Genomic DNA, 26,594 nt, shown 5'->3' on the forward strand with positions numbered 1-26,594 from the left:
CTACACAGCCAGATTCTCAATATGGCAGCTGCAGTTTACCATGGCTTGCCGAACGGTATAGCCTCAAGCTCGAAGATCGCCTCTTACTTGGCTGATGAGAGCAGGTTCGCAAGTATCGATAAGATCTTGGATCGAAGGGGGGCATGGACAGTGGACGAATTCGTCGGTGGTGCAGGGGTCAGTCCAGCTGTTTGAGATCGAGCTGTCCGTGATCGATAGCTGATGGAAGACATACAGACGAAAGACTTTTTGCGTAAACATAGCAAGATCTTAGTCATCGGAGCGGGAGGACTGGGCTGTGAGATATTGCAGAATCTAGCTTTGAGTGAGTCAGCTGTCAAGGAATCCGTTTCCCGCTGAGCTGAACCCCCGAGTATAGCTGGATTCAATGATATACATGTGATCGATATGGATACTATCGATATCTCCAATTTGAACCGACAATTCTTGTTCAGGTCAGCTAAGCTACCCGAAGACGTTTTCTTCGTCAAGCGAGCTGACGGCAAGCATTCTGCAGGGAATCGGACGTTGGCAAATCAAAGGCCATCGTCGCTGCTGAATTCATCATGAATCGAGTACCCGGGGTCAAGGTTACTCCGTACGTACTGCCAGCTAGACGCGCATCAACAGAGAAAGAAAGGAAACATAAGCGTGCAAGCTGACGTTATGTGTTTAGGTATCACGGTAAAATACAAGATCATCCAACTACGTTCTACCAGCAGTTCAACATCGTCGTAGCTGGACTAGATAGTATATCAGCTCGACGATGGATTAACGCTACGCTTGTCCAGATGGCCGAGGAAGATGAAGAACAGCTCAAGCCTCTCATCGATGGTGGTACTGAGGGTTTCAAGGGTCAAGCTAGAGTGATCTTACCGACTGTCACATCTTGTTATGAATGTTCGGTATGTCAGATTAGTGGACGAATGTTCGGCAAGCTGATGAGTGTACAGATTGATATGTTGACTCCTCCGACGGCTTTCCCCATATGTACGATAGCGAATACCCCTCGATTACCTGAACATTGTATCGAGTGGGCAAGCGTGCTCGAATGGCCCAAAATTCATAAAGGTAAGTTATCCACGTCAGCTGACACTCGATGGTATACCCGAGCCAGCTGATAAAGACGAGCAGAGAAAAAGCTCGATACGGATGATCCGGACCATATAGAATGGCTGTACCAACAAGCATCAGCCAGAGCAGCTCAATTCAAAATTGAAGGTGTCACTTGGGCATTGACGCAAGGTGTGGTCAAGAATATCATACCAGCTATAGCGAGCACCAATGCTATTATCGCTGGTAAGCGGTTGTGTCAGCTGAACTTCCGGAATTGTGCTGAGCATTGTCTGTAGCTTCGTGTTGCAACGAAGCGTTGAAGATAGCTACAGCTGCTGCGCCGTATCTGAATAACTACATGATGGTGGGCTTCTCAAATCCTGCTGGTACAGCTGAGCTCATGGACGTTTGATGCAGTATGTCGGCAACGAATCGGTTTATACCTATACATTTGAGCACGAGAAACGACCCGAATGTCCCGTGTGCGGTGGAGAAAGTCTAGTCGCAGAAGCCGGTCGAGACTGGACCTTGGAGAAGTTTATAGAAAGTCTGACGAATCGACAAGACCTGTAAGTTGACTTTTGAGGCACGTTCAGAGCTCAGCTTACTGATATATTGCTACATGTAGACAAATATCGAAACCATCACTTTCGCATTCGCGCGGGGCACTCTTTTGGCCTTCCCCGCCAGATGTATACGCAGCGACGAAGCCAAACCTCGAGAAGTTGCTTGTCGATATGTTGGGTGAGGATGAAGGAATCGTAGTCACAGATCCAGCTTTGCCAGTGAGCGTCAACATCTCCATCAAGTACGTATGATGATCAGATCGAGAAGATGGTGTATAGACAGATACATGTTGTTGTGAGCCGAAGTTGTACATATATGCATGAAAAGTTATTTATCTGCAGAAAATAGATGGCTGCGGAAATGTGATTTGTTTGCCACCTGTTTTTACGTTATGACGATGGTCCGTCCAGTCGACTGCACTAGCATTCCCTTCGCATCCGTCTCCTTTCAACTTTTGAGATTTGGCTTCTCATACTCTTACTCTCCAACCCTATTGTGAACCATATCATATCAAATACAAGTCGAACGCTCTGCTCCTCACTTCAATTCCCCTGAAGCACACTGCACTTGGTATAGAGAAACTCGATCGATCAACAAATCAACAACAACTGAAAAATCGGGACAACATCACAAGAATCACAACAGCGGTATTGCCCAAGCATAGATTTGCGCGGTCCAAACTATCCTCATATTCGCTGCTCTTCTCTGCTCTTCCTCAAGTCGTTCAACTTCACACACCTTGACCTTGAGACTTGCGGATACGCTGTCACCTCTCCCTCAGCCGCTATCGGGGCCGTCGACACTGACATTGACATCGACATTGTCAATCATCGGCCCCTCGACACCAATACCAATATCAATAGCAGGAGCAGTACAAATAGCACAATCGTTGCCCCTAGATAAAGTCCGGGAAGCTGTACCAGCACCAGCATCAGGCCGAGAGCCAGCAGTACTGCGAGCTAGAAATCTAGGCTATAATCCCGATGCGATGAGTACGACTACATCGGACCAGCCTCTTTTTGGCGGAACACCGACCTCCGCATCAGGATCAGGGGTGTTAGGCAGTAGTACCCGAGATCTGTTTCCTACTCAGAGTAGTTCGAGGAATGATGAGCGGAGTGGGAGTCCGAATGTATATTACCTAGTGGTGAGTGTTATGGCTATCCGCCGTGGTCATGACTGGTTGACTGACCGCGTCTCACTCCCACATAGTTCCTAGGCATCCTCCTCGTCCTTTTGATCCTCGCTGGATGTCTAGCCCTTCGAGCCGTCCGAATGCGCCGTCGATATCGGACAGCGACTCAGATAGCCCTGGCAAGGGGTGATCCATTACCGATGAACAACGGGGAGAATTACTGGGGCTTAGGAGGATTAGCAGGGTGGACGTCAGAAGGTTTCGATCGTCTGGGTAACATGGAGGGAGAGCTGAATAGTCGGAGACAAAGAGAAAGGGATAGAGAGAAGTTGAAGTCAAAACCCAAGATCTGGGATCAGGTGGTACATAGGGATGAGGGGGACAGGGGCAAAGGGGAGATTATGGATCTAGTTGATGTGAGTCTCAGCTTCCCTTTTGGCCTGTCTTATTGCGTACAGGAGTCAGCGCAGTTATCCATGTTGTCATATATCGTACATCGGGTTTCGGATATCGGATGCTGGCTATCGCCCAGACGATCTCATCTACATCATCCAACCATTCACTTGCATCCGAGTCGCAAAGCTGAACAAGTCAATTTGGTTCCATAGCCAATATCAATCCAATCCCTCTTACCTCCCCCAACGTCAACCTCAATTCCCACACAACAACCTGAGATGTCCTCACCTAGACCACTATTCGGATTCCGTCAACGACCCTCTGCGTCTGGCAATAATCCTAATCCAATCCCGCCTCAACCGAAAGAAGTGGACAGACCGATAGATCCGGGGGAGCCGATACGTATGGGCATGATCATCCAGATGCCTATACCACCGGATGCCCCTGCGCATGCGCATGCGTCAAAGGCGAAATCTGAATGGGCAGAGGAAGAGGAAGAAGTGGGTTGGCAAGTTGGGATGGAGTTGGGTATATGGGAAGGAAGGATACATCATCCGTCATACCCTCCAGGCGTAGGCGTAGTTTCAGGGGCAGGGGATGAGTCGATGATGAAGGGCGGAAGGGAAAGTGCGGAGAGTGAGAATGATATATATCGATAAGGAATGCTCAGCTCGTTTTTGTTGGTCTTGTGAGGGTTTCGGTCTTGGTTTATCTGATATCTATTTCTGTTTGTTTGTGTAATGATCGGAAGTTGATATACCGTTTGAAGTTGATATGGGTCGTCTGGTCATCTGGGGATCAGTGTTATATGTAGCATAAGTACGGTTATAATTTCTTGTCTTGGCAGACAAAACTTGAAGACGAATATCAACATGAACATGAACCACGAGCAAAGCAAGATCATGGTGATGGGGATGTACCTGCAAAGGGGTATCTGAATTTGCAGTTGACGCTGACAGTGACATTGACATTGACCTAAACTACCCAATTCTCAAAGAAGAACACGCGGTTCGGGTATATTGGTGGAAGTAACCATATCGTGCTATAGTCTAGTCGCCATCATAAACGCTGCCATACCTATCGTACGGATCTAAAAACGACGTAGTGGTCTTCTGTATCTGCTCAAATTCAGCTCTACCAATTGGTTTCCAAGTACTACTGGTACCCGTACTCGTTCTCGTCGAGTCTCCTCTTATGATCTTCCCCTTTGTTGTGGTTTTCCCCTTGTGATGCTCCTTGACGCTGGTTGGAATACCAACACCAAGGGAGTCTGCTTCAACCTCTCGATTCTCCGAATCTGGATCTGATTTTGAATTTGACGAGACATCTTCCTCAATCGAGTCATTGTTCCTCTTTCTGGAATTGATAGACTGACGATTGCCTATGTCATGGTGAGAGGAGGTATCGATAATATCGGCGAGGAAAGCTTCCCAATCACCGCCACTAGAGATCAGGGCGGTTCGTAACTCCGAGACGAATACTGATACAGTGCTGCTATTCTCATCGTCGTCCTCGTCCTCGTCTAGTATATCCCTGACTGAGCTGTTCGCGGAGACCGCGGCGGAGACGGTAGCAGCATGAGTGCGGTCGCAATTGCGATTGTGTAGCAATATCGCTCGTTCAACCTGTAGGCGTGGAATAGATATATTAGGACCCCATTCGGTAGGCTGGTAGAATCGTTCGGTACGGGTATCGTAGATGAAACGCGATTCTGAGTGAGATTTACGGTCTGTTAATGCGGATGTGAATGGATCGTTAGCAAATACGAGTTCCGACATACTATACTGCAAATCCCAGAATCCTGAAAATCTTATTGCCGTCGTTGAGGAGAAGTGTGGTTCAAATCAGTTGAGAATGAGGTCGTCAGAAGGGCGATTTAAAGCGTTGTGCCCGTTTCAGAGTTTGACGAGGACCATCAACGGTACTAGCTAGAAGAGTGGAAAGTGTGGAGAGCCCGCGTTGTGACACTGTACTACTCGAGCTGGAGGTAGTATTAGCAATGATAGCTAGAATTCTTGCGGCCGCGATCGTCGGGAACGACTTGATCCTTTCATGCTGGAGGTTAAAGACGTGTCAGCTACAGTTCATTCCGACTGAAAAGCGTCAGCATCGAGCTTCGCTAATTCGCTGTGTGGCGACCTTTGTTCGTCAAGAAAGGAGGTCGAAGTTTGGAAATTTGATTGGCTAGGCATGTTGTGAGTTCGTTTCTTTCTCATTTGTTGTATGTGGAGTAAAGCTAATACCAGTGTGACCCGGCGTCATGCAGAGCGACACACAATGATACTCATTGTGCTTGTGCTTGTGCTTAAGATTGATAGTGTCGCTCATTGATATGGGGAGGAGGACAGTAGCAAGAAAGTCATGGTGTGGTATATGTTCTGCATGTTGATCGTACAATCTAATCGGGCTATGCTGTGGGAGGGTATGTCGTGAGTCAATCGGAAGTAAGGAGAGAGATTATTGTTGTGTTGGTGATATCTGAAGTCACGTTGAAATGTCAGTGAAAATCCCCGATACTAGCAAAGCAAGCAGATATTCTGATGCTAGTCCACATATCATTCTGAATTATTAGAGCCAGATAGGAGTTGAAGGAAGTGGACACTCACCAGAATCACACCGTCTCCTCTAACGAACAACATCTCCACATTACGTCTTTCCACCTGATCCAATCACTCAGCTGAGACGCCAACCCTTTTCGCTCAGCTGTTGTTTTAAAGGACTCACTCTCGGCGGTAAGGGGTTCCCATCCTCTGTGACATCCACCAGATGTATCGTCTCCTCGACTTGTGATAAAACTACGTTCATATGTGCGTCGTATGCCTAAACCGCCCAGAAAACATCATATCAGTCTTCGTGATCAGCATGATCGGTCAGGATTTGAGAAGGTGAGACTGACGTGCAATACACCGGTCACCGTCCTATCTCCTCGAAGTTTTATGAAAACTCGTCTAAAACGCATTGCAGTATATCAGCATTTATACTGACTTTCGGAAGGAAGCCGATCAAATGGACGAGGAAGGAAGACTCACTCTCCCAAAGACAACTTGACCAAGTCCAAGGGTTCTGAGATACCTGAATTGGCAGCGTCGTCCATGTTTGCGAGAGGTTCGTTGTCCGATCAGAGAATTTTGTTTGGTGTTGTATGCAAGGATATGGAAGTCCGAAGGATTGTCATCAGCAAGTCAGTCATTTGAGGAAGCAAGGCAGCGTAGCAAGTAACTTGACTTCGAAACAAACCTAACATTCATGAACCGATGAGTTACGTAATACATGTGAATTTCGCACGTGTCCGGGAACAGGTCCGGACCTTTTGATTTTACTGCATACGTCGGACGCGTCTTGAGGGTTTGTACACATCATCTTGGGCTCATTTATTGGATCGGCGGCAAAAGCAATAACAGCAATAACAGATTGACCTGTGTTGTTGGTACATCTCTCTTGATTCTGCTCGTATTCAATTTGTCCATATTGACTCGTAGTTCAATCTAGAAGACCTCCTGCAAAAGGGATCACTATTCGGTCAGACGCTTTGACCCCTTGCCCATTTTAGCCTACCTGTGAATACCTCTAAATTCCCCGAGCTCAATCATCATCAGAATCACCATCAAAAAGATTCGATTCGATTCGATAAATTCATGTCCAGGCAAGTGGTCTTCGATAATATCAGCTAGGTAATATATGATTGATCTGCGACTGATGTTACCGGATTTGATTATTCAGACGAAGAGAAGCAGCCGAACTAGCATTCGCTCTCTCCCTCTCTACGCAAGAGGCAGGCCGACCGTCCGACTCAGTCCCGACGCCCTATCGACTCGATACCAGCTCAGCCGATACAACGCAGGACTCGAAAGATATGGAACTGAGACCGTACCTGCCGCCCGATGGGTCTCTTAACGATGTACACACTGGCCGAGCTATCGCGCATGGATACGGTGTACCGCCTAGTTTGGGTACAGTCCGACCTGAGGATATTATGAAAGCCCCTACAGTCGCTGCTACAAGCGATAACCACAGTGGGAGTAGTAGGAGAACGGAGAGCGTTCACGGTAGTTCCAGTGGTCCCAGTAATAGAAATCCTTCTTGTAAGCTCCACCACTCCCGCTTACTATTGCTCAATGCTTAAGGACCGAGCTCAAGCTGATTCGACTTGAATCGCACAGCCATGTATAACCCTTCTATCCAATCATTCCCCTCACCATCCGTCAATGACCCACGAAAAGCCCCAAAGAACGGTAGTCCAGTTCAAGCTCAACATCTACCCTCCTCTTCTTCAGGCAACAGCTCTAATCCTCCCATACCTACTTCGTTTCCGCATCTAAAGCAACCTGCTTCGTCAAATACTATTCCCAGTCCCGCTTGGTCTTCTCCTATCCCGCCCCACCTCCCTTCTCACGTCAGTAGTACCGAACTGTCCTCCAATCGACCATTATTCTCCTCTACTCAGGGGTCCGGTATTCCTCCAGTCCCCTTCACCCCTGATGCTCAGATACGACCTCCGACCGTCCGGACATATGGGAAGGCGAATAGAACACCCTCGCCTGAGAAACGCCCTGAACCAATCGTCTTGTCGTCTTCGCCGCCCTCCGAACCACCTCATTCGCCTGTTCGGCCCCGAAGTAGATCGCCTGTCAAGCAGAGACGCAATATCGTCCTTTCGGACGAGGATGAGGAGGAAGAGCAAGAACCGGTTGAGATTCGCAACACTACTACGACCACACCAGCAGCAGCGATGAACTCCGTAACACCTAAATCGAGGGTAGAGATCGTCTTACCCAGATCAAAGCCCTCTTCAAGTAGTAAGAATCGTTCAGAAGACGGACATGAGAAACGAGGTAGACGCCATTCTCCGGATCCGCTAGATAGCTTGGAAGGGAGTGGTAATACGCCTGCTAAAGCCAAACCGACACAACCCTCTTCATCGGCATCCACCATGCCGAAATCGACAGCGGAAACGGGAAGTTCGAGACGGCTTTCCAGTAGAGTAGCTGATAATAAGGCTAAAGCGGCTGCGGAGAAGGAGGAACGACGGCGCAAGAGAAGGGAGGAGAAAGAAAGACAAAAGTCGCAAGGAGAGACTAAAGATAAGGTAGCAGAACCGACTAGATCGAGATCACCGGTCAAAGCTAGATCACCGGTAAAAGCGAAAGCCCCGATTAAGGAGAAAGGCTCGATGGAACAGCCAATCGAGATTGAAGAGTCTCTCATACCCGTACCTGTCGCGGCGGATCCGACGCCTGCATCGAAAGGAAAGAAGCGGAAACCCGATATAGCGTTGCTGGACGAGGAGCAGGAGGCAGATGATGATTTTGAGCCTAAATCTACAAAAGGCAAGGGGAAGAAGAGCAAGAAGGAGAAACAGCCAGCTAGTAAGAAAGGCAAGGATGCTAAGAAGGCTGCGGACCCGCCATTACCGGAGCCTGAGGTTCTACGGGATCCACCACCCAGCATAGGGGTTGAAGAAGCTGCAGAATCAGAGGTGGCAGAGGAGGAGGTGGTAAAAGAGCCTGTGCATGAACATGAAAATGTCGAGGAGGAGGTCATACAGAAGGTAAGCTACAGACTTCAGTCGCATATTGTGTCAGTGGCTTGACTCTCTGGCTAAATGCTGTGATTCGTAGCCCGCTAGATCACCTACCCCTCCCCCGCCTGCTAAATCCGTTTCACCCGTTCGGCCGCCATTACGACCTACTTCAAGTAACACCTCCACCCCCTCAGTCACTTCGTTCAGCCATCGTCCGTCCCCTGGACCTTTCGCTATGGGAGGTACACCATCCGCTCCGGGAGGTATAAAGTGGAAAGCGCGTGAGTGTCCATCTTCATATTCGCTTACCCACTGCTTCTCCATGAGCAGAAATTGCGTTTTACATTTGGAGAAATTGCAATAAGAGCTGATGTGATGTGTGTTGTAGCGCGAAACGACTTGACATCCGTCTTAGCGAAATTCGGCGGATCAAAGAGATCAGGATTGACCAAGAAAGTCAAGATAATTCCACTACATCAGAAAATTGGACCGCCAGTAAAAGCTTTGCCTCCTGCACCCAAAAAATCGGAGAAGAAGAAAATTGATTCGGATGAAGAAGATGAAGAAGAGCAAGGACAAGGTAGTGATGATGACGATGGAACCAAGAAGGCAGCGAGGGATGCGAAGAAGACGATGGAATGGTTGATGATGGAAGATTGACCTGTTGTTCGATAGATCAATAGTTAGGTTGATCGATGTAGGGGTCAGTAGACGGTGTCAGTGTGGTATTAGGGTTTCCCTAGAGATAAAGAGTGTAGTGTGTTTTGGTGGTTTAGATCCTTGATCCTTGATCCTTGGTTGTTTGTCTTCAGCGAAGAGGCGCGTCATTAGCAAGTGAGTATCGCATTCATGGTTATCTTGATTCTTGAGATCAGGCAGTATCTTGAAATAACATAATTACAGTTGTATCGCATATACCATATGGATATGTCGTTGTATGCCATCAAACGTGTCATCATCTACTCGTTCGCCTAATAATTAACTGTCTTATCAAATCACCACGCCACGTTCGGAGATATACTGATTTTAGCACGAATGAGAAGATAGAAGGACGCGCCTTAGATTGCCCTCGTGTCACCATAATCCATGATCACTCACGCGGATATCCATGTTATCAGTTCAGCATTTCCTATGCTCATATCGATCATACCATTATTCGCAGTGCAATCATACGTGTATCTTGGAGGGATCGACTTGAATTGCATTAAAGCAGACGATTCAAAAAGGCATCTGCGACGCGCCAGTCCTTGTTTTGACGGGCAGAAGCGAGTATTCGACACTTGTATCAATTGGGCATCGATAACCAAGACACACATTGATCTGCGCCCTCTGTGTCTCACTTCAAGGTGCACCCTGGAATCAAAAGCATACTCTATACGCACGAGAAGGATAGCATAGGTACGCTGTATTGATCGAGCTACCCTCCGTAGCTCGTGATCGCCTGACAAAATATCATGTACGTGGCATTCTTCTCATTCTTTTCTATCACATCACTTTCAGTCCACTCTCACTCATCGCTGCTAGACTGCTGTTATCAACCCGCTTCTCATCACATCTTCTACATCACCAGCGTCTACCTTTCATTCGTACACGACCGTTCACTAATTGATATACTGCTGTGCGACCATAGCCTCCTCCCCCATCTTCCCCAATTTGGGGATTGGTGAATCCCGTCGACGTCGGCCTTTATCCCCTACAACCCCTTCATCCAGGATGAACCCTTCCTCCTCTCCCTCCCTTTCCTTCACACCACACACCCAACGACTAGCCATCCGGGGCGCTCTAGCATTCTTTGGCTTCCTCCTTCTCCGCGCTCTCTTCTTCTCCTCTTCTCCGCCAGCCGAGGAGATCCAATCGCACGGTGTCTTAGAACGGGTGATCGGGAACGACAAGTACTTGGACGTATCGAAATACCCTTTCCTCCAATCGCGTCAAGGGCGAGATGATCGACCAGACATGTTCGATACCGAGGTCTCGGAGGGTCTCTTAGATTTCTGGACTCGGTTCCAAAAGCCTTTTATCACGGGGAAAGATACCGCCCATTTAGATACGCAGGTGATGCGGACTGTCGTCGATGATCTCCTGCAATTCAACGGATGGGTCGCTTCTGCTTGTCCGACGTTGGTCCGACCGTTCGGACAGAATAACAGGGATGATCATTACGAAGATCTCGCTACGAATAACCATCTATATTATATTGCGATTGTCGTCCATTCGGCAGACCATTTCCTGGTGGATCAATTGGCTATCATCGTCCAACTGGCTAGAAGGCTGGGAACGAGGAATATCTTCGTGTCGATGTTGGATCAAGCTTCGACTGACTCGACTCCGACATTAGCGGATTTGTGCGAGGCGGTGATGACGATTTTGGGAATTGCATTCAGGATAAGGAGGGTACCCCCGATGACGGTTGACCCAGCTGCGACGTATTACCCGCTTGAAGAAGCTGAAGCGAGGAATCTGGCGCTGGAACCATTACATGAGTTATGGCATAGGCGATCGATCAAGTTCCACAAAGTCGTCTGGCTCAAAGGTTTCTCATGCCCGAACGATGTATTGGAGAGTCTGAGAGTCAGTGAGGCGAACAATGCTGCTATGGTCTGTGGAATGGATTGGGCGGAACATAATGGATTCTTCATCTTCTCCGATCGGTGAGTGGGGCGAACCATTTTTCACCAAAATCGTCAATACCTCCTTTCCGTTTCTTTTGCCATAGAGACATGCGCGATTCAGCTCATGCTAATCGTCCTTGATCCGCAGATGGAGAACCAGAGATATCGAGGGTAACCTATTCCGACAAGCCAAATCCAACTCCAAACCCGAAGCCGGCCCACCACGAGATAAAACAGGTACCGAGCGATTCACACATCACTTGCCATTCCAAACATTCTGCTGCGAATCGGGAACCCACATTGTCGATCCTGAGCAATCGTACTACCGAGATATCTCTTACCGAGCTTCGCCCTTATCGCACAACTTGTCTACCACGCAAGAACAGCCCAATTGGGATCCCGAGATGCCCTGTATGGATTCCACTCAGATGTGGTTCTGTCGAGATCTGTGGACGGACGCCGCGAGAGGCGGACTGAAGGGCGGTAAAAAGGGACATCAGAAATTGAGTGGATCTCATAAACGAGACTTGTCCGAATACACCTCTTTGGAAGATCTTCAACCTGAATCGAGTGTCCATTCGGGATCCAACCTGCAAAAGAGGTCTCCAGAAGGAGATTCGCCTGTTCAAGGAGAAGGACAACGACACGTACAAGAACGAGCTGAATCAGATGAAGATTCAGGAACAGACTTGGATGCAATGGCTGAAGACGCTTCCAATCCTGCACCTGAACCACTCAAGCCCCAAGAATTACCGGCATCGGCATTCTTGATTCCGAATTCTGCTTTCACGCCCGCGCGAATACTGGTCAACCCCCGATGCCTCACGACGTACGGCGGGGTCAGTCATACCCAATTGGCCCTTGATTTGTTCGGAGGACCGCACGGGGAAGACCCGGCGCATAATGCGGGTAATTACGTATTGGAAGATTGGGCGGGGCCGCCGGATTCGTTTGTCTGTCAAGAGATGAGGACGACGGGAGGTAGGACGGCGCCGAAGTCCCAGAGACGAGTAGGGTTTTTGTTGCAGAATGAGGTGAGTTCATTGGTCACCGTTCTTATTCCAGCTCTGGAATATTTACTGCTGTGTGGATTCACAGAGCTAACATTTTTTTTTTCTTCTTTTGCTTTTCAGGTTGGAATATAGGACGAACGAAAGGAGAAGTGTAGATAGAATTCTTGGTTTCTCAGATGACCGAACATCTTGGACATGTTGAACATACTGGACAAACAATACGACATATACCATATATACCTACATACAATCACAAAATAGATGTCAGGTGTGAGGTGAAACTACACTGCGTCACGCACTTGTCTTGGTCATCTTCGCGATGATGATCATGATCGATCTTGGGATGCAAGCTATATTAAAAGCATGGACGTTGCCTGGTCCAAGGACTTTCGATGTGCTCATCGTAATCGTTGGAGAGTGAACCAATAAAATACCTTTCTCCGAAGGATAACAAAGGATGACGCCGTAGCTTGACCTATGACTCATCGGGAAGCGGACACCGCAGTATCGTGCATTTGATATCTTTCAAGCACCAAGCACCAAGCACAAGTGAGACCCAAGGTCAAGGTCAATTTTAAGTCCTCGTCAAACTATTGAGATCTGGCCACTTTACTGCACTGATCTTCATTCTTCATTCTTCATTCACTTCCTCCTTCATTCGCTTCCACCTTAATTCAACCGCATAGTGGGAAATGGAGCAACCTGATTGGCTTGAAAATTACTTACCTCGCCCCAACGAGAATCCTGAGCCTCCCCAGGACCAAAGTACATGTATCGACCCGGACTGGGACTGCGGCCATCATCACGATCACGATACTTTGGAGTCTACTACGGATCTGGGGTTTCGATATTATGTCACTCAATACCCCGATATAGGGCAAGATTGGGATGAGCGACTCGTATTCCGGGATCCCTCTCAAACACAAATACAGTCTCATTCACAGGCACATACGATTAACTCCCAGTCTGATAGCACCCATACGATCCAGAGTGATCTCCCTGGTTTCGATCTCGGTCCCGGCCTCGGGATTGCAGATGGACAGCCTCCAGAATGCTCGGCGATTAATTTTATCCCGATCGACCGCTCAGACCCATCTCTGGCCGTCGCGCGAAAACACGTTCAGACGCAGCTAGGTCAAGCTCCACCTCAAGCTCAAAAACAGAGTCAAAGTACGATCACATACCTAAGCTCCAGCTCCAGCTCAAGGTCAAAATCAAGATCAAGGTCAAGATCAAATCTGGTGAGTCTCAAAATCCTTCTCCTCGACTTATCTTTCTCGTAAAGTTCACGGCACACAGATGACCAACTGTAAGACTCACTAGGACGCCGCAAATACCGCTACGCGGGCTACACAGGCCGGATCAACAGTCTCCGAGGTACGCAGACAAGCGAGTGAGTAACTTGATACTGTAATTATTGTTCAGGCGACAGTCCCCCATCGACTGGAGGACTTTTCTTTTGGGCCTCGCTGTGTGTGCGAAATGAGTCACATGTACCGTACTTTATACAGTATACTGTATACTGTCATTCTACTCCCTTCCGAGTTCCGAATTGATAATAGCTCACAGAATTGCTGATGAAGCTCATTGCGTGCACGAGGAAAGACCGAAAAGCTGGAAGGGACTTTCGGAAGCGGCAAGTCCAAATCAGGAGAGAACGAGATTATCTCATGGATGAAAATACCAGATTGAGAAGCGATAATGCGAGTCTACGAGATCTATTGAAGACTAAAGATGGCTATATCGGATCTCTAGAAGCGTCATTGCGTGCTCATGGAATACAGTATGAGAGGAATGAGAAGGACTCTACCTGATTTTCCGTCTTCGAACGTTTAGTGCATGTACAGTATGTATGTAGTGCTTGATTTGACGAGAGAATGACATGCAGATGTTGCCCCACATCACAGTATACGGCGTTCAGTGTTGGACGCACTCGAATACAGTACAGTAGACGAAATGCGCAGATGAACGGAGGTCTTAAGCCAATACCATACATGATGACTTGATTGCTGGTCTCGCGATACGACAAAGGGTAGACTCACGACCAGCTTGAAGATACAGAAAGGAGAAAAGAAGGGCGGGACATTCTTTTCCTGCAGCTCATCACGTCATCGTTCTAGGCAGCATTCTGTTTGACATAAAGGAGGAGGGGACTGCATTGCCATTCCTTCTACAGTGCTTCTCACATGAGAGATGACTCAAGGGTCATAGTGAGTATTCGTATGTCTACTAAGTTTGAACAGTGGAAGCAAGACTCGTAGCTGTACCAGATAAAAGTTCTTCCCACCTCCAGCTACTCTTCAAAGCACGTACTGCACAATTGAAGGAGACAGCTGAATATGGCAGAGTGGCAACAAACATCAAACGATTCCACACATAGCCTAGCTATACCTCCAACTTCTCAAACTTATCCCGATGACGACTCAACGGCTGACTTCACTGGAAGCGTAACGTCTTCCGGCCCTTCTTTCACTTTCGCTTATTGGCAATCAAAGCCTCGAACTCAAATGTCACTACTCCCCAGCCCGACTGCCACTGCTAGTTCCCGAACAAACGCAACAATCCGCACCGCCACAGCTACGGCGAACCGCCGGGGTTCGGATGCAAAGTATTTCAGCGATGTTCAGAAAGGCTTTCGTGCTGCAATGACCATCGGCGATGAAGCTGGAGCTGCTGGGCGTGACGCCCAATCGACCGTGGCGGAATCAGCATTTTCTGGGCGAAAATTAAAATGGACGGGCGAAGTGAGTTTGTTACTGTACATGATCATGCATGAGCCAGCGAAGGTTGAGGTTTACTGTGAATACGTTGACAAGTTGACGCTCGATCATTACAGCGCTGTGATCCCGCGGAGAAGAGTACCGCAGAATCTTGAAAAACTAGTGAGTACAGTTTGTATAATTTACAAACCTCCGAAATTTTCCAGCAGTACAGACTCTTGAGCGGAGATCACGCTCAGCCTGAGCTAATGGGTGTCACCTGTTCCAAAATTGAGTGACAGTCGCAAGAAGCAGAAGGCGCAAGAAGGAAGGACATAGACGTATGCAAACGGAAGCGGAAGTAGCTTACACAGAATCGAGTGATCGTATGTTGATAATCGAGAATGAGGCGCTGAAAACTCAGAACGCGAAATTGCGGACGGAAATAGATAGCCTGAAAAATGAGTTGAGCCAAAGGGATAGGCAAGATGTCGAACGTGACAAGGCTTCGCGGGATAAGGATAGACTCCTCGAGTGGTATCGGAAACGAAGTACCGGTAATCTGCCTTGACGAGTGCATTTTCTTTTACTGGTACTGTACAGCTCTGCAAATAATTTTGAGCAGAATGATCATTCCAATCCAGTCAGCTCCGTTGTCATGCCACTGTATGAATGACGACGGTGTACACACAAGTCTTTTCCTTCTCTCATGACCACCCCTGTACTACAGTATACGGCTTTTAGGTCACACTCATACCCAAAGTGCCAAGCCTGTATCTCAGCACTGCAGAGTCGCACGCACGAAAGTCATCATGGAGTATAGGAAAGCCCAAGATATGTGGTGAATGCACGACAAAGGATAGCCTGAAAGCGGACAAGAGTACGTCGACAAAGGATACTTTGTAGCTCAGCGAAGTTTGTCGCTTTAGCCGCGTTTGGTTCTGGCTACTTCAATCAGCGCAAATATGATAAAGTGGACAGATCGTTGATGATACGTCTTATCCCGCTACGTACTCTTGAGAAATGCCCATCGGTCTACGATCCTGTTGCACTATCGTATGAGAGAAGTTGGGGTCCATCTGACTGCATTCAACAATTACATAGCAAACAACCCATGTTTATATACCTAGTTCCAATAGATCCAATCTTTCCAGTCCGCCTGAGACGAGTTACACAACGTGTTTCTCCAGCCCATTATTATCGCCCAAGAGATGAATTCACACCTCCCTTCCACCATCGAATTCCAGCTACTTGCGAGAGATGAATCCGGATTCTCCTCCTTCTTCTCCCTTTACTCTACCTGACTACTCTCTTCTTTCCAAATGTAAGGTATACAAGAATCATCGCCTGCTATTGACCGGGACGATAGCTACATCCTCTACAGCTTGCTTGTTGTCCACTGGCGGCTCATCGTGTGTACCTTGAACATACTGGACTTCTTGTTCATATTGCTCCTGACCGATCTTTTGATTTCGTGGTCTACAGTAGGTTGTGAATAAGCATGGGATATATACCTGTATTTGTAATGATGTGGAAGCTACGTCGTGGAATCACACTTACCTGACATATTTCATGTCCACCAACCAGATCAACCAGAGTTCGAACATTACGGATAACCACATTCCGACGGTCAACTTCCACCCGACTCGCCAGTGCTATGTAGACTCCTCAATCAGCCATGAATGATATACACGAAACATGATGCCATTGATCGATGAATAGGACACTCACGGGAGCTTCCTTAGCTGGCCATATCAAGACGTTTGCCCAGGAGTTCACGGCATACCATGTAGCCGTGCAGCAACCGATGACGAATGCTCGCATTTCAGAGTCGTGAGGTGTCATATCACTCAACCAAGCGAAGAGTGGGGGCGACGTAGCGATGAAGGAGAAACTCAGGAAGTCTGTGAGCGGAGAACCCACTCGTTAGCTATTGACGTTTCAGCGCAGAACATTGAAAGATGGACCTACAAGAGAAATATTTGGCTCCGATCGGAACATTCCAGACACTCATTATTATTCCTGGAATCAAACCGAGAACCTGAGGATCGAAGCTGTTAGTCTGGCGTCTGCTATCTGCGGAAGATGCACGATACTTACAGCTTGAGCGAGAATGATGGCCCATCGATTCTGAAAGAAGTCTGAAGCCCAACCCCAGCCCCAAACCATCACGATCGAGATAGCATATCCAGCCATGGGCAAAGCGTTCACTTCGGCGACGGACCAAACGGGCGTTCCATCGGGATTTTTGAGCGATTTCAAGAACAGGTTAAAGTCTAGCCAGTATCAAGCGAATCCTGGATCAGCAAACGTCGAATGCGTCGGGCGATCGAGTGACTCACAGAGGTAACCCTGTTGCGCGAGTTGAGCTGTCATGTACAGGATGGGGAATTGGTAAAATTGCGGTTGCTTGACAGCACGCAGAATAGCGTATCGATTAAACTTTTTGTTATCAGCTCTTCGGAATCTGGCGCTTCGCTCCTGAGCCATTTTGTGGTGTTTCGGCTTCAGCCAGAATGACCATGGACTATGGAACAAAAGTTTAGACTCTATGTGCTGTCAAATGTTCCGATGATATGTGATCAGGGGAGAACTCACTTGGGCTTCGAGGGGAAATCCGGAATGAGGAAGAAGCCAAATCCAGCCACGACGACAGTGATGATGCCGTCAATGACCTATATGAAGAAGTAAGAAGATAAATGACGCCTTTCAAACACTCATGATGACCTCAACAGGAATGATAAACTCACGAACATCCATCGCCAACCGGGAATGCCTCGCACACCGTCCATACCCTGGTAGATCGCGGCCTGGATATGAACAGCAGAAACTCAGTAAGTAAAGTTACATCACCCAGCAATACAATTCGGACTCACCTGTAAACCACCTGCGAGCTATCAACGATCTGATTGTTAATACATCTAAAGCTTTGCCTACTGGTGTATCGGCCAAGCGGCTTACCATACTACCCACTGTAACGAGTGATACTGGTCAGCAATTTTCCCACTCCTCTCAAGTCTTCACAACATTTAAAGGTCTCTTGACTTACTCCACTGAGAACTATGGTAAAATCCGATTCCTACAAGACTTAGCATCAATATATCGATCATACGCAAGGTGCAAACGAACAGTTGAACGCACGTAAAGCTAATTCTCTGGGGGAATACCAGGCAGAGAGTATTGTGATCGCTCCCGGATAGGCGGAAGCTAAGAAGGGAAGATGTCAGTATTGTATCCTCGGCTGAAAGGGTCCGCTCTGGTAGTTCACCTTCCATAGCTCCAACGAAAGCTCTTAGAGCGTAGATTTCCTTGACATTCTTCGCCGTGAAGAAGATGAAAGTGAGGACACCCCAACCCAGCTCAAGGCAGGGTAGCCAGATTGACGGTCTCATCCAGGTCAACATAATTTGCGATGGCTGGAACAACACCTCAACATCGTCAGCCATCGGTGCAAAACGAGCCCTGCTTTCTATGTCCGATTGTTCGCATTTCGCAGACAATATTTTTCGCCGAGATGAAATAATTGCGTTGGATTGAAATTGATGTTGGGTCCACTCACAATGACGAAAACAGCGTATCCGATATTGAACTGTACAAACATTCTTCGATATCAGCCATCGCACGTTGCCGCCCTACTTTGCGCATGATCCAGCTATCATAGAGAGGGACATAAGCTTACGAATGTGGTAAAGTAGTTATAAGCGTCTCCGGTGATATGAAGGTCTAAAGAATCGATTTAGTAGTGTTGTTTTTTAGCTACGATCGATGGAAAGTAGAGACACCCTTCTCCCAAAAAAAAATGTTGACTCACCTTCTTTCATACCCGACACATAGGCAGCGGCGATGTCTGAACACGACGCACACCGAATGAACAATCAAGCCACACTCTATGCATGAGAGCAAGACTTACTTTGTTGATCAAGACCTTTGACGATTTGCGAAACGCAACAATAGACGAGTAAGATCAAATCGAGTCTCGCGATGAACAGTCGTTCCTCTTTGGTCTTCGTCTGGATCGTTGCTCCACTGATAGGATCGATCACTTTGCCTTCGCTCTTGAGCTCAGCAGCGGTCTTAGAGTCTCTCGAAGAGTTGTTGATCGCATTATCAATCTCGACATCGGTAGTGTAGGGATGGATCTCATCCTTCGTCTGAGTCCGATTGAGAGCCATCGTGAGGGAGCAAACAAGTATCGCTCAAGTCGTTCGAAATCGATATCCAGGGCTTCTTCTTGATCCTGATCGACTGTTGTTGTAATCCGGCGTGTTACTTTTGGTGATACTTGGGGAATGTCACCAGTAGCTTGAGGGATAAAGACGTCCCATTTCGAGGTTTTCACGGACGTTTATAGGTCAGAAGTCGACCGGCGTATCGGAAACTCCCTTATCTACAAGCAACATCTGGACATCTAATTTTCGGAGAATCACCCGCATCAGTGGACCTGCTCCGAAGTCTGCTAATCAAATTAGTTATACCGGACGACTGGAATGAGGAAATGATAACTCAAATTACGATATCCTGACTTACTGACAGGGGAAAATTCCAAATTACGACTAAGTAATCTAGAATCGGCTAAATGCTCTTAAATCGCGCCCTCTCATTTTGCGCGGGGGTTAGGGGTTGGGGTCATGGGATCTACCCCCAAAGCAAGCAGGAACCGATTCTCAGGTTTCATGCTTGAAGTCAGGTGATCTGATTTCACTTGACTTGGTCTCTACGAGGACCGTTTAGAAGCCGATGAAATTACTGCAGAATCGCATTTCCCATTTCCCTGAACGGACGCTCGATAGTCATATAGCGTTGTCAGGCGGCTAGATTTCCGTTCGAGTTGTTGCATTGCTTCCACTTGATCGTATGGGCGTCCGACTTGAATGTTGAGCAGCTCACTGTTTGGGTGTAGGAGGGTCTTCCACATGGCGGACGCAGAGATGCAGAGGCGGAAAGAGGATGAACTCTCGTCGGGAGTGCGCCGGCCAGCTGGACGGATGATATGGGATTTAAGGTGTAGAGCGATAAGCTCATGGTAGCTGCCTATGCCCATCAAGTATCAGCTTTCTGAGGACTCAAAAGTCTATCATACACAGCTAGACCTACTCCCACAACGGACGTACTGCCAATTCTCTCATAGAATATCACTTGAGAACAATTCCGAGTAATACTCACCAGACACCTACTTCGACTTGGTAAGCGCCTCCTTCGCTATCAGCTATCTCGCGTAGGGCCACACTGACCTAAAACCACAGCCATACACCTTGCCGAGCTTCTATAGCCATGCCCATCGCCACACCAGTCACCAACGGTCGCGCTAACCTGCCCAATGGGCACTCGAAGACGAATGGCCACGCGAACGGCCATTCCGCCAAAGTGCACGCAAATGGCGTGGCTTTCACCGAAGCCCGACTCGCCAAACCCCCTAGCATGCTTCTTCAGCTGTACGAGAACCTTCCTACAGTTGAAAGAGAGAAACGTCAATTCGACAGTTTCCTTCAGATTGACCTGGCTCACTTGGTCATGATCACGGAACAAGGCATCATCCCTAAGTCCATCTCTCAACAGCTTTTCCCTGTTCTACTTGACATCCGTTCCCAAGGCGGCGATCACGTCCCCATTGACATGGCCAACGGTACTTTGCTTCTTCAGATCGAAGCTGTCCTAGCGGACAGATTGGGAGAAGACGTAGCTGGTATGCTCCACACCGCGAGATCCAGGATCGATCAAGGAGCGACCGCGCGAAGACTATACAAGCGTGACCACCTCTTGGACGTCCTCGCTGAAATCCTTGAGCTACAGAAAGTCCTGATCAGAGTCGCATCGGACCATGTCGATACGATCACACCTACGTACACGCATTTGCAACATTCCCAGCCTGGGAGTTTCGGCCATTATCTCCTTTCTTACGTCGACAAACTCCACGACGATTTCGACAGATGTCAAGATGCTTTTAAACGGGCCAATCGAAACCCATTAGGCGGTGTTGGTCTATGCGGTACTTCTTGGCCTATCAACAGGGAACGAACGACGGAATTATTGGGCTTCGACTCGACGATCAATCATTCGAAATTATCCAGAGAAGCTTTCTACGCTGCTGAGATCGCTTTCTCCCTCTCGATGGTGATGGGAACGCTCAATGATCTGGCTACGGATTTACACTTGTTTTCAAGTGTCGAGTTTGGACTGGTGGAAATGGACGATTCTTTCTGTAGTACTTCCAGCATCTTCCCGCAGAAGAAGAACCCGGTGACATTGGAAGCTATCAAGGCGAACGCGGGAGCAGCTGTTAATTGGGGATCGACAGCCTTAGCCACGTTTAGAGGCGAAGGAACAGGCGATCAGGGTATTCGATCAGTCCCACTTCTCGACTCGGCATTCGTGACTACCGCAAATATGTTGAAGCTCATGAGTGGTATTGTCGATACCCTGGAGGTGAAGGCGGACAGGATGAAAGCTTTATTGAAGACCAGCTGGTGTACATCGAGCAATCTGGCGGATATTTTGGTCAGAAACAATAATCTGTCTTTCAGACAGGCTCATCATGTCGTAGCTAGATTAGTAAGGATTTGCGAGTTGGAAGAGATTCCTCGATCTAAGGTCACTCAGCAAATTCTGCAACGAGCAGGGCAAGAAACACTAGGGTATCAGGTCAATATGTCTAACTCGGATCTTCAGGCGTCACTTGACCCTGAGGAATTCGTGAGGACTAGAGTAAGTGCCGGGAGTGTAAGCCCTACGGAAGTCTCTAGGTTGCTCAAGTTGAGCAGTAAGGCCTTTGAGGAGGATTATAATTGGTTGAAGAATAAGAAGGATCAGATTGATAGAGCGGAAGTCAAGCTACAGAATGCGATAGACGCGATCATGGCCTGATCTCTCCACTGTCACTTCTTGTAGATATACGACATGCATCATACGTCCTCTGACCATTTAATGCATTCAAAGCATGCGTCGAAGCATAGTATAGTCAGTCAGCTGTCTTGTCAATGGACACGTACTCGTTACTCAGCTGCCCGTGCCGAGTCCAGTTGCGGTAATGACCGCTTAAGCTTAAACCGGGAGACTCGTACACTAGCACATCCGCATCATCCATCATCCATCACGCTATCAAGCTATCTATCTATCCCAATCTCACGACCACCTTTCCTTCTTTACATGCTGATAGATCCTCATATACAGCTCGCAATATTCCTCGGCTGGCAAGGTCTAGCGACTCATACACGTTACCTGTGGTTGCGATATTTCGACAAAGCTTATCACCCATCTGAAATCCGATTAATGCCTCCGGTTTAGATACACATCGGCTCCGGATCTCATCCCCATCAAAGCGACGATCATTACACCAGTGTCATCCCACCTGGCACCGACAAATCGATCTTCTATTCCTCCTCTACTTGAGCGGTAATCTGATCAGAGACACCTCAACATGGTGATACATGCTTCCGTTAACGTGTAAAGCAGCTCCTCGTCCATCATGTCATATTCGCCGTCACCGCTCAAGCCGTATCTGCAGCATACCGCTTCTTCCTCCTCGAGATCACCTAAGCCGAGCGTATCAGCCGCGCAGCAGAGCGGAGAGAGAAACCTCGCCTCATCTTCTGCTTCCCTATCCCAGATCGGTACAGGGCAAGTCAGCAGGACCGATCAGGTCTTATACCGATTTTACCTTAAGACAGTCGGTGTTCTTGTAGACGGAAGGTTGACTCATTATGCGGGGAAACAAGCGGGCGAGAAGAAATATGATAAATGGGTAAGTTACCTCTGCTTATCTATTCCGTCCAGTAAAGGTCATCCTACTGACTCCCTGATCAGTTCAACTTGATACTCCCGGAACTGGCTATACATAAATCCGATCTTGGGATCTACCGATCTATCTCATCTTATCAGCCATATACGGAAGTAGGCTCGACACCTTCACCAGAATCATGCACCATACCACCACTGCTCATCGCTTTCATACTCGACACAAGCGATATTCCCAACGGTCAAGCCTTGCTATGGAATAAAGGCGGTGCGAAAATACCCATAGATGTGGGTTTGGCAGGAAAAGGAAAGGGCAAAGAAAGGGAAACCAGATCGGGTATAATTCTTGAAAGATGGACGTTCTCTGCCCAGTGAGTACCCAAAGTTCAAGTACTACCGGACCAATTGAGCTGATGCAGCTATGACACTGCTCGCAGAACTCCTCCTCCCGATGCACCTTCCACTTCTCAGCTTGCACCCCATACAGCATATCGTATAGGGATCATCCATTTCCGCGCTCTGTTCTCTCTCATCCGATTGCTTCCTGCATATCGTCTCTTTCGCCGTCTACGGCGGTCAAATAATGGTCTTCGTATGGGTTTGAAACTATGGGGCGCAGAAGGATATCAGAACTCCCCAGAAGGTCTCGAAGAGGCGTGGGAAGTGATGGAAAGGGGGCTTGTGGGATTAAGCACGGGCTTAGACGAGCTAGTCGTCAATGACTCCGCTCTACCTGAAGAGATCGAGCGATACGACTTTCCCAAACTTGAGCTTTTCGGAAACGAATATACACTCAGTGCGGACTTCCGACCTGAGGTGGACTTCAGCGTAGAAGACATGGAGGCTGTTCTAAGCGAGAAGTTCGTTGACATGGATGAGGATTGGTTCACGCCGACCGTATCTCGTCGCAATACACAGGAAGAATCGCCCACTGTCAGGCCCGAGACCAGCCGAAAGTCATCTATGCCAACTCCGATACAGTCCAACACATCTCCTATACCTTCACGCCAAGCAGCATTACCTGCTGGATCATATTCTAGCTCGACTCGACCGGCGGGAAGCAGAGTGCCCTCAAGTCAGGACAAACGACCCGTGCCGGGCCAATGGGGCGCCTTGGCGGAGGGTCTACCATTTGCTGGAGGATCAATTGCAAGTCAAAGGGATACTTCCCATGAACCTCCTTCTCCAAGTATGGCTACACCCGCTGCCATTGTGGCTGCTCGACGTCTATCAGGTCATTCGATTCAACCTTTCGCTTCCGCGTCACCCTCCACATCTCTGCTACGCTCAACTCCACCTCAAGCTTACGTCGGATCCCCTATCCCCACCTCGACCTCCGCCCGCCCCGTCATGGGTGGGTCCCGCCCTGCATCGATAGGTAGAACAAGCTCTTTCCTGTCGCAATCTGGAAGATCATTCACTCATGCACAATTAGCGAACATGTATGCCGGCTCTGCATCCCCGCCAGTCACAGGCGCGATGTCAGGTGTAGGCGTACAGATCCCTGCCTCTTCACCCCCACCAGGACAGTCTCCTATCTCACCATCTTCCCTAAGCTTCACCAAACAACCCGTCCCCAGAAGTATCTCCGGCAGGCCATACTATATGACTCCCAGCGCATCGTCACCTTTTATTCCCGAATCACTCGAGCGCGAATCTTCTTTGTCGTCATACACGGGTCCTCCGGGCATAATCAAGCGATATTCCTCATCATTGTCCCAACGGTCTGGACGGGCCATCAGCGGCTCCGGCGGCGCGACAAATACTGCTGTCGGATCTCAAGGCAGTAGCGTTGGAGAAGGTAACTCACCTGGACAAGGACTTTTAAGGCGGACCAGTACGAGGGAAAGCGGATTGCGACATAGCTTGGAAGGCCCTGCTGCAAGCGTCAGTGCCAGTTCGAGATTACCGCCTCCGGACGAGGATGATATACAAGCCTTCCTCAAGACCCTTGATGCACTACCTCAACCTCCCTCTTTAGCTGCTCAGGCGATCCAAGCATCTCGTTCTCACTTACCTTCGACCTCTTCCTCACTATCAGCGCCATCCATACCCCTCACGCCATCCCCACTGTTGACCTCTTCCGGATCTCCGGGTACGGGCGGCGGGCCCGCGTATGGCGGCAGAGTGCCTCTGACCAAGCAGCAAATAGACGAAGAGCTCAAACGTATGGCCGGTTCGTTCTCGGTCAACGCCCCTCCGACATTCTCGACTGGCGTCACATCCGGCTCGGCGGTAGACTCTGGTGTCTCGTCGCCTGCAAGAGCATCTTCAGGATCTCATCCATCCTCTATTGGATTGCTTAGCGCTTCAAGGCCCAGCTCAGCCACTCGACGAGCAATTCCCTCTACTATGACCGAGTGTGATCAAGGAGGTAACCATAGACCGATGTATCGAAGACAAACCTCCGGCGAGAAATCACCATTAGGTCCAGGATCTTCGTCCGCTTCTCCGAATTCGAATGGCTTAGCATATAAAGCGAGATCGCCGACGGCAAAGCCAATGACGAGCCTGAAATCCGCCGACGAGCTAAGCAAACACCGACCTCAGTCTTCTGCCTCTGCCTCTGCATCTGCATCTGCTCAAGCTAGCGGGCTGACAGGGCCTGGCGCGGCTAGGAGTCTACCTGGAAGAGGAACGCGAGAAGTGATTGTAACGGATGAAGAACCATTACCCAACAGATCGACGGGTACCGCCGGCAATTCGTCGCCTCAAACAACAGGTGGAACGATGCATAACGAATCTACGAGATCAAGAAGAGGACCTGTATTGCTCAGAGGTGGATTTGGAGATTCGGCTAGCAGACCTTCTCATTCTCATTCACCATCGCACAGTCCCGTTCGAGACGTGACCCAGCTCGGGAAAAGCTCAGGAGTCGGCTTAGGAATCAGAGAATCGTCATCAGCTAGTGCGTCGCCCTCTAGTGGTAGATTAGTGGAAGATCCTGAGTGTGGGCAACAAGGAAGCGGATTCAGATCGCCTTATTCCGCTAGACGATCATCAGGCGTTTCCGGCGTATCGATCTCAACTTCGGCTAATCCTCAACAGCCTTCACAATTGAACATCAACCTGAATAGCGGACAAGGAATATCCGGGTATCCTGGATTACCACTGGGCAGTACAGGCACAAACACAAGTGCGAATCCAAGTTCGGGTAGAGCGATCAAAGGACAACGCACTGCGCCGTCTTCCCTTGGGGGAAGAAATACGGATGATTCCGATCGGATCATGGCTTCGGCTTCGGCTTCTGGTGGAATTGGAGGTGGACAACAGACGACGAGAAGACAGAGAGTGGGTAGTGAATCAGGGATAACGAGGTTATCGGAGGAAGATATCAGGTCTGCGACGGATAGACAGTTGGATGAGCTGGAAGAGAAATTGATGGGTATGGGCATCAATCGGAAGACGACATAGTGCTGTTTATACTTCTTTTTCTGTTTATTATTCACCGTTGTGTTATGCTCTTATATATAGCTTTTATAGCTTATAGCTTATATGTCCACTCATAGAATTTAATGTTGGGTACGTATTTGGTGTTTTGTGAAAGGTGGTTGGATTCGACATTTATCCAGACCTTGTTCCTGCTTTTGTCTTGGGTTACCTGTTTCGATGTGCGCCCAATGCAACTAGATTGTCAATTTGTCTTCCCAGAGCTTTGTGTTGTCTGTCTGCATCGACGAAGGTACGAAGGTATGAAGAAGTGGGAGTCATCGTCCAGAGCACGTTAATCTGGTAATTAGCAATCATCTACATGGGTTTATTTGTAGGATCTACATCTATATACATTTCTATCGATCTGCGCATTTGTACTATCTATCCTGTCCTGGGCAACGATTGAACAACCTTTGATTATCGCTCATTCAT

The 26,594-nt window shown here is 48.4% G+C and overlaps 9 protein-coding genes across 9 annotated transcripts; 6 read left to right on the top strand and 3 right to left on the bottom strand.

The window, feature by feature from the left end:
• Window positions 1-21: 21 nt before the first annotated feature.
• On the top strand, window positions 22-3,813 carry I303_107960 (uncharacterized protein; the record flags this gene model as incomplete). The annotated part of the gene is made up of 13 exons (XM_018411213.1): window positions 22-177; window positions 238-325; window positions 380-455; window positions 518-598; window positions 677-905; window positions 954-1,071; window positions 1,135-1,299; window positions 1,353-1,420; window positions 1,474-1,625; window positions 1,685-1,841; window positions 2,405-2,770; window positions 2,836-3,174; window positions 3,367-3,813. 13 exons carry the CDS (start codon window positions 22-24, stop codon window positions 3,811-3,813), a joined length of 2,442 nt encoding a protein of 813 aa, XP_018259881.1.
• A 390-nt stretch (window positions 3,814-4,203) lies between these two features.
• On the bottom strand, window positions 4,204-4,932 carry I303_107961 (uncharacterized protein; the record flags this gene model as incomplete). Its single annotated transcript, XM_018411214.1, has 1 exon — window positions 4,204-4,932. The coding sequence occupies one exon, from the start codon at window positions 4,930-4,932 to the stop codon at window positions 4,204-4,206; it is 729 nt and encodes a 242-aa protein (XP_018259882.1).
• A 679-nt stretch (window positions 4,933-5,611) lies between these two features.
• On the bottom strand, window positions 5,612-6,248 carry I303_107962 (uncharacterized protein; the record flags this gene model as incomplete). Its single annotated transcript, XM_018411215.1, has 5 exons — window positions 5,612-5,632; window positions 5,761-5,814; window positions 5,879-5,974; window positions 6,051-6,102; window positions 6,184-6,248. 5 exons carry the CDS (start codon window positions 6,246-6,248, stop codon window positions 5,612-5,614), a joined length of 288 nt encoding a protein of 95 aa, XP_018259883.1.
• A 759-nt stretch (window positions 6,249-7,007) lies between these two features.
• Window positions 7,008-9,335, top strand: I303_107963 (uncharacterized protein; the record flags this gene model as incomplete). The annotated part of the gene is made up of 4 exons (XM_065969719.1): window positions 7,008-7,236; window positions 7,315-8,702; window positions 8,773-8,956; window positions 9,064-9,335. 4 exons carry the CDS (start codon window positions 7,008-7,010, stop codon window positions 9,333-9,335), a joined length of 2,073 nt encoding a protein of 690 aa, XP_065825791.1.
• Window positions 9,336-10,388: 1,053 nt separating this feature from the next.
• On the top strand, window positions 10,389-12,432 carry I303_107964 (uncharacterized protein; the record flags this gene model as incomplete). Its single annotated transcript, XM_018411217.1, has 3 exons — window positions 10,389-11,326; window positions 11,436-12,321; window positions 12,421-12,432. The coding sequence occupies 3 exons, from the start codon at window positions 10,389-10,391 to the stop codon at window positions 12,430-12,432; spliced, it is 1,836 nt and encodes a 611-aa protein (XP_018259885.1).
• A 2,207-nt stretch (window positions 12,433-14,639) lies between these two features.
• I303_107965 (uncharacterized protein) lies at window positions 14,640-15,175 on the top strand (the record flags this gene model as incomplete). The annotated part of the gene is made up of 2 exons (XM_018411218.1): window positions 14,640-15,044; window positions 15,137-15,175. The coding sequence occupies 2 exons, from the start codon at window positions 14,640-14,642 to the stop codon at window positions 15,173-15,175; spliced, it is 444 nt and encodes a 147-aa protein (XP_018259886.1).
• A 1,164-nt stretch (window positions 15,176-16,339) lies between these two features.
• I303_107966 (uncharacterized protein) lies at window positions 16,340-19,171 on the bottom strand (the record flags this gene model as incomplete). Its single annotated transcript, XM_065969720.1, has 17 exons — window positions 16,340-16,478; window positions 16,560-16,654; window positions 16,731-16,903; window positions 16,971-17,040; window positions 17,100-17,275; window positions 17,342-17,526; window positions 17,598-17,674; window positions 17,750-17,809; window positions 17,876-17,893; window positions 17,961-17,971; window positions 18,049-18,078; window positions 18,141-18,206; window positions 18,268-18,415; window positions 18,559-18,588; window positions 18,679-18,722; window positions 18,811-18,846; window positions 18,910-19,171. 17 exons carry the CDS (start codon window positions 19,169-19,171, stop codon window positions 16,340-16,342), a joined length of 1,620 nt encoding a protein of 539 aa, XP_065825792.1.
• A 1,099-nt stretch (window positions 19,172-20,270) lies between these two features.
• On the top strand, window positions 20,271-21,860 carry I303_107967 (argininosuccinate lyase; the record flags this gene model as incomplete). The annotated part of the gene is made up of 1 exon (XM_018411220.1): window positions 20,271-21,860. The coding sequence occupies one exon, from the start codon at window positions 20,271-20,273 to the stop codon at window positions 21,858-21,860; it is 1,590 nt and encodes a 529-aa protein (XP_018259888.1).
• A 601-nt stretch (window positions 21,861-22,461) lies between these two features.
• I303_107968 (uncharacterized protein) lies at window positions 22,462-26,144 on the top strand (the record flags this gene model as incomplete). The annotated part of the gene is made up of 3 exons (XM_018411221.1): window positions 22,462-22,737; window positions 22,800-23,101; window positions 23,168-26,144. 3 exons carry the CDS (start codon window positions 22,462-22,464, stop codon window positions 26,142-26,144), a joined length of 3,555 nt encoding a protein of 1,184 aa, XP_018259889.1.
• Between the last annotated feature and the right edge of the window lie 450 nt (window positions 26,145-26,594).

The sequence above is a fragment of the Kwoniella dejecticola genome, chromosome 10 (genome assembly GCF_000512565.2).
Source record: "Kwoniella dejecticola CBS 10117 chromosome 10, complete sequence".
In the NCBI taxonomy this organism is placed as follows: Eukaryota; Fungi; Basidiomycota; class Tremellomycetes; order Tremellales; family Cryptococcaceae; genus Kwoniella; species Kwoniella dejecticola.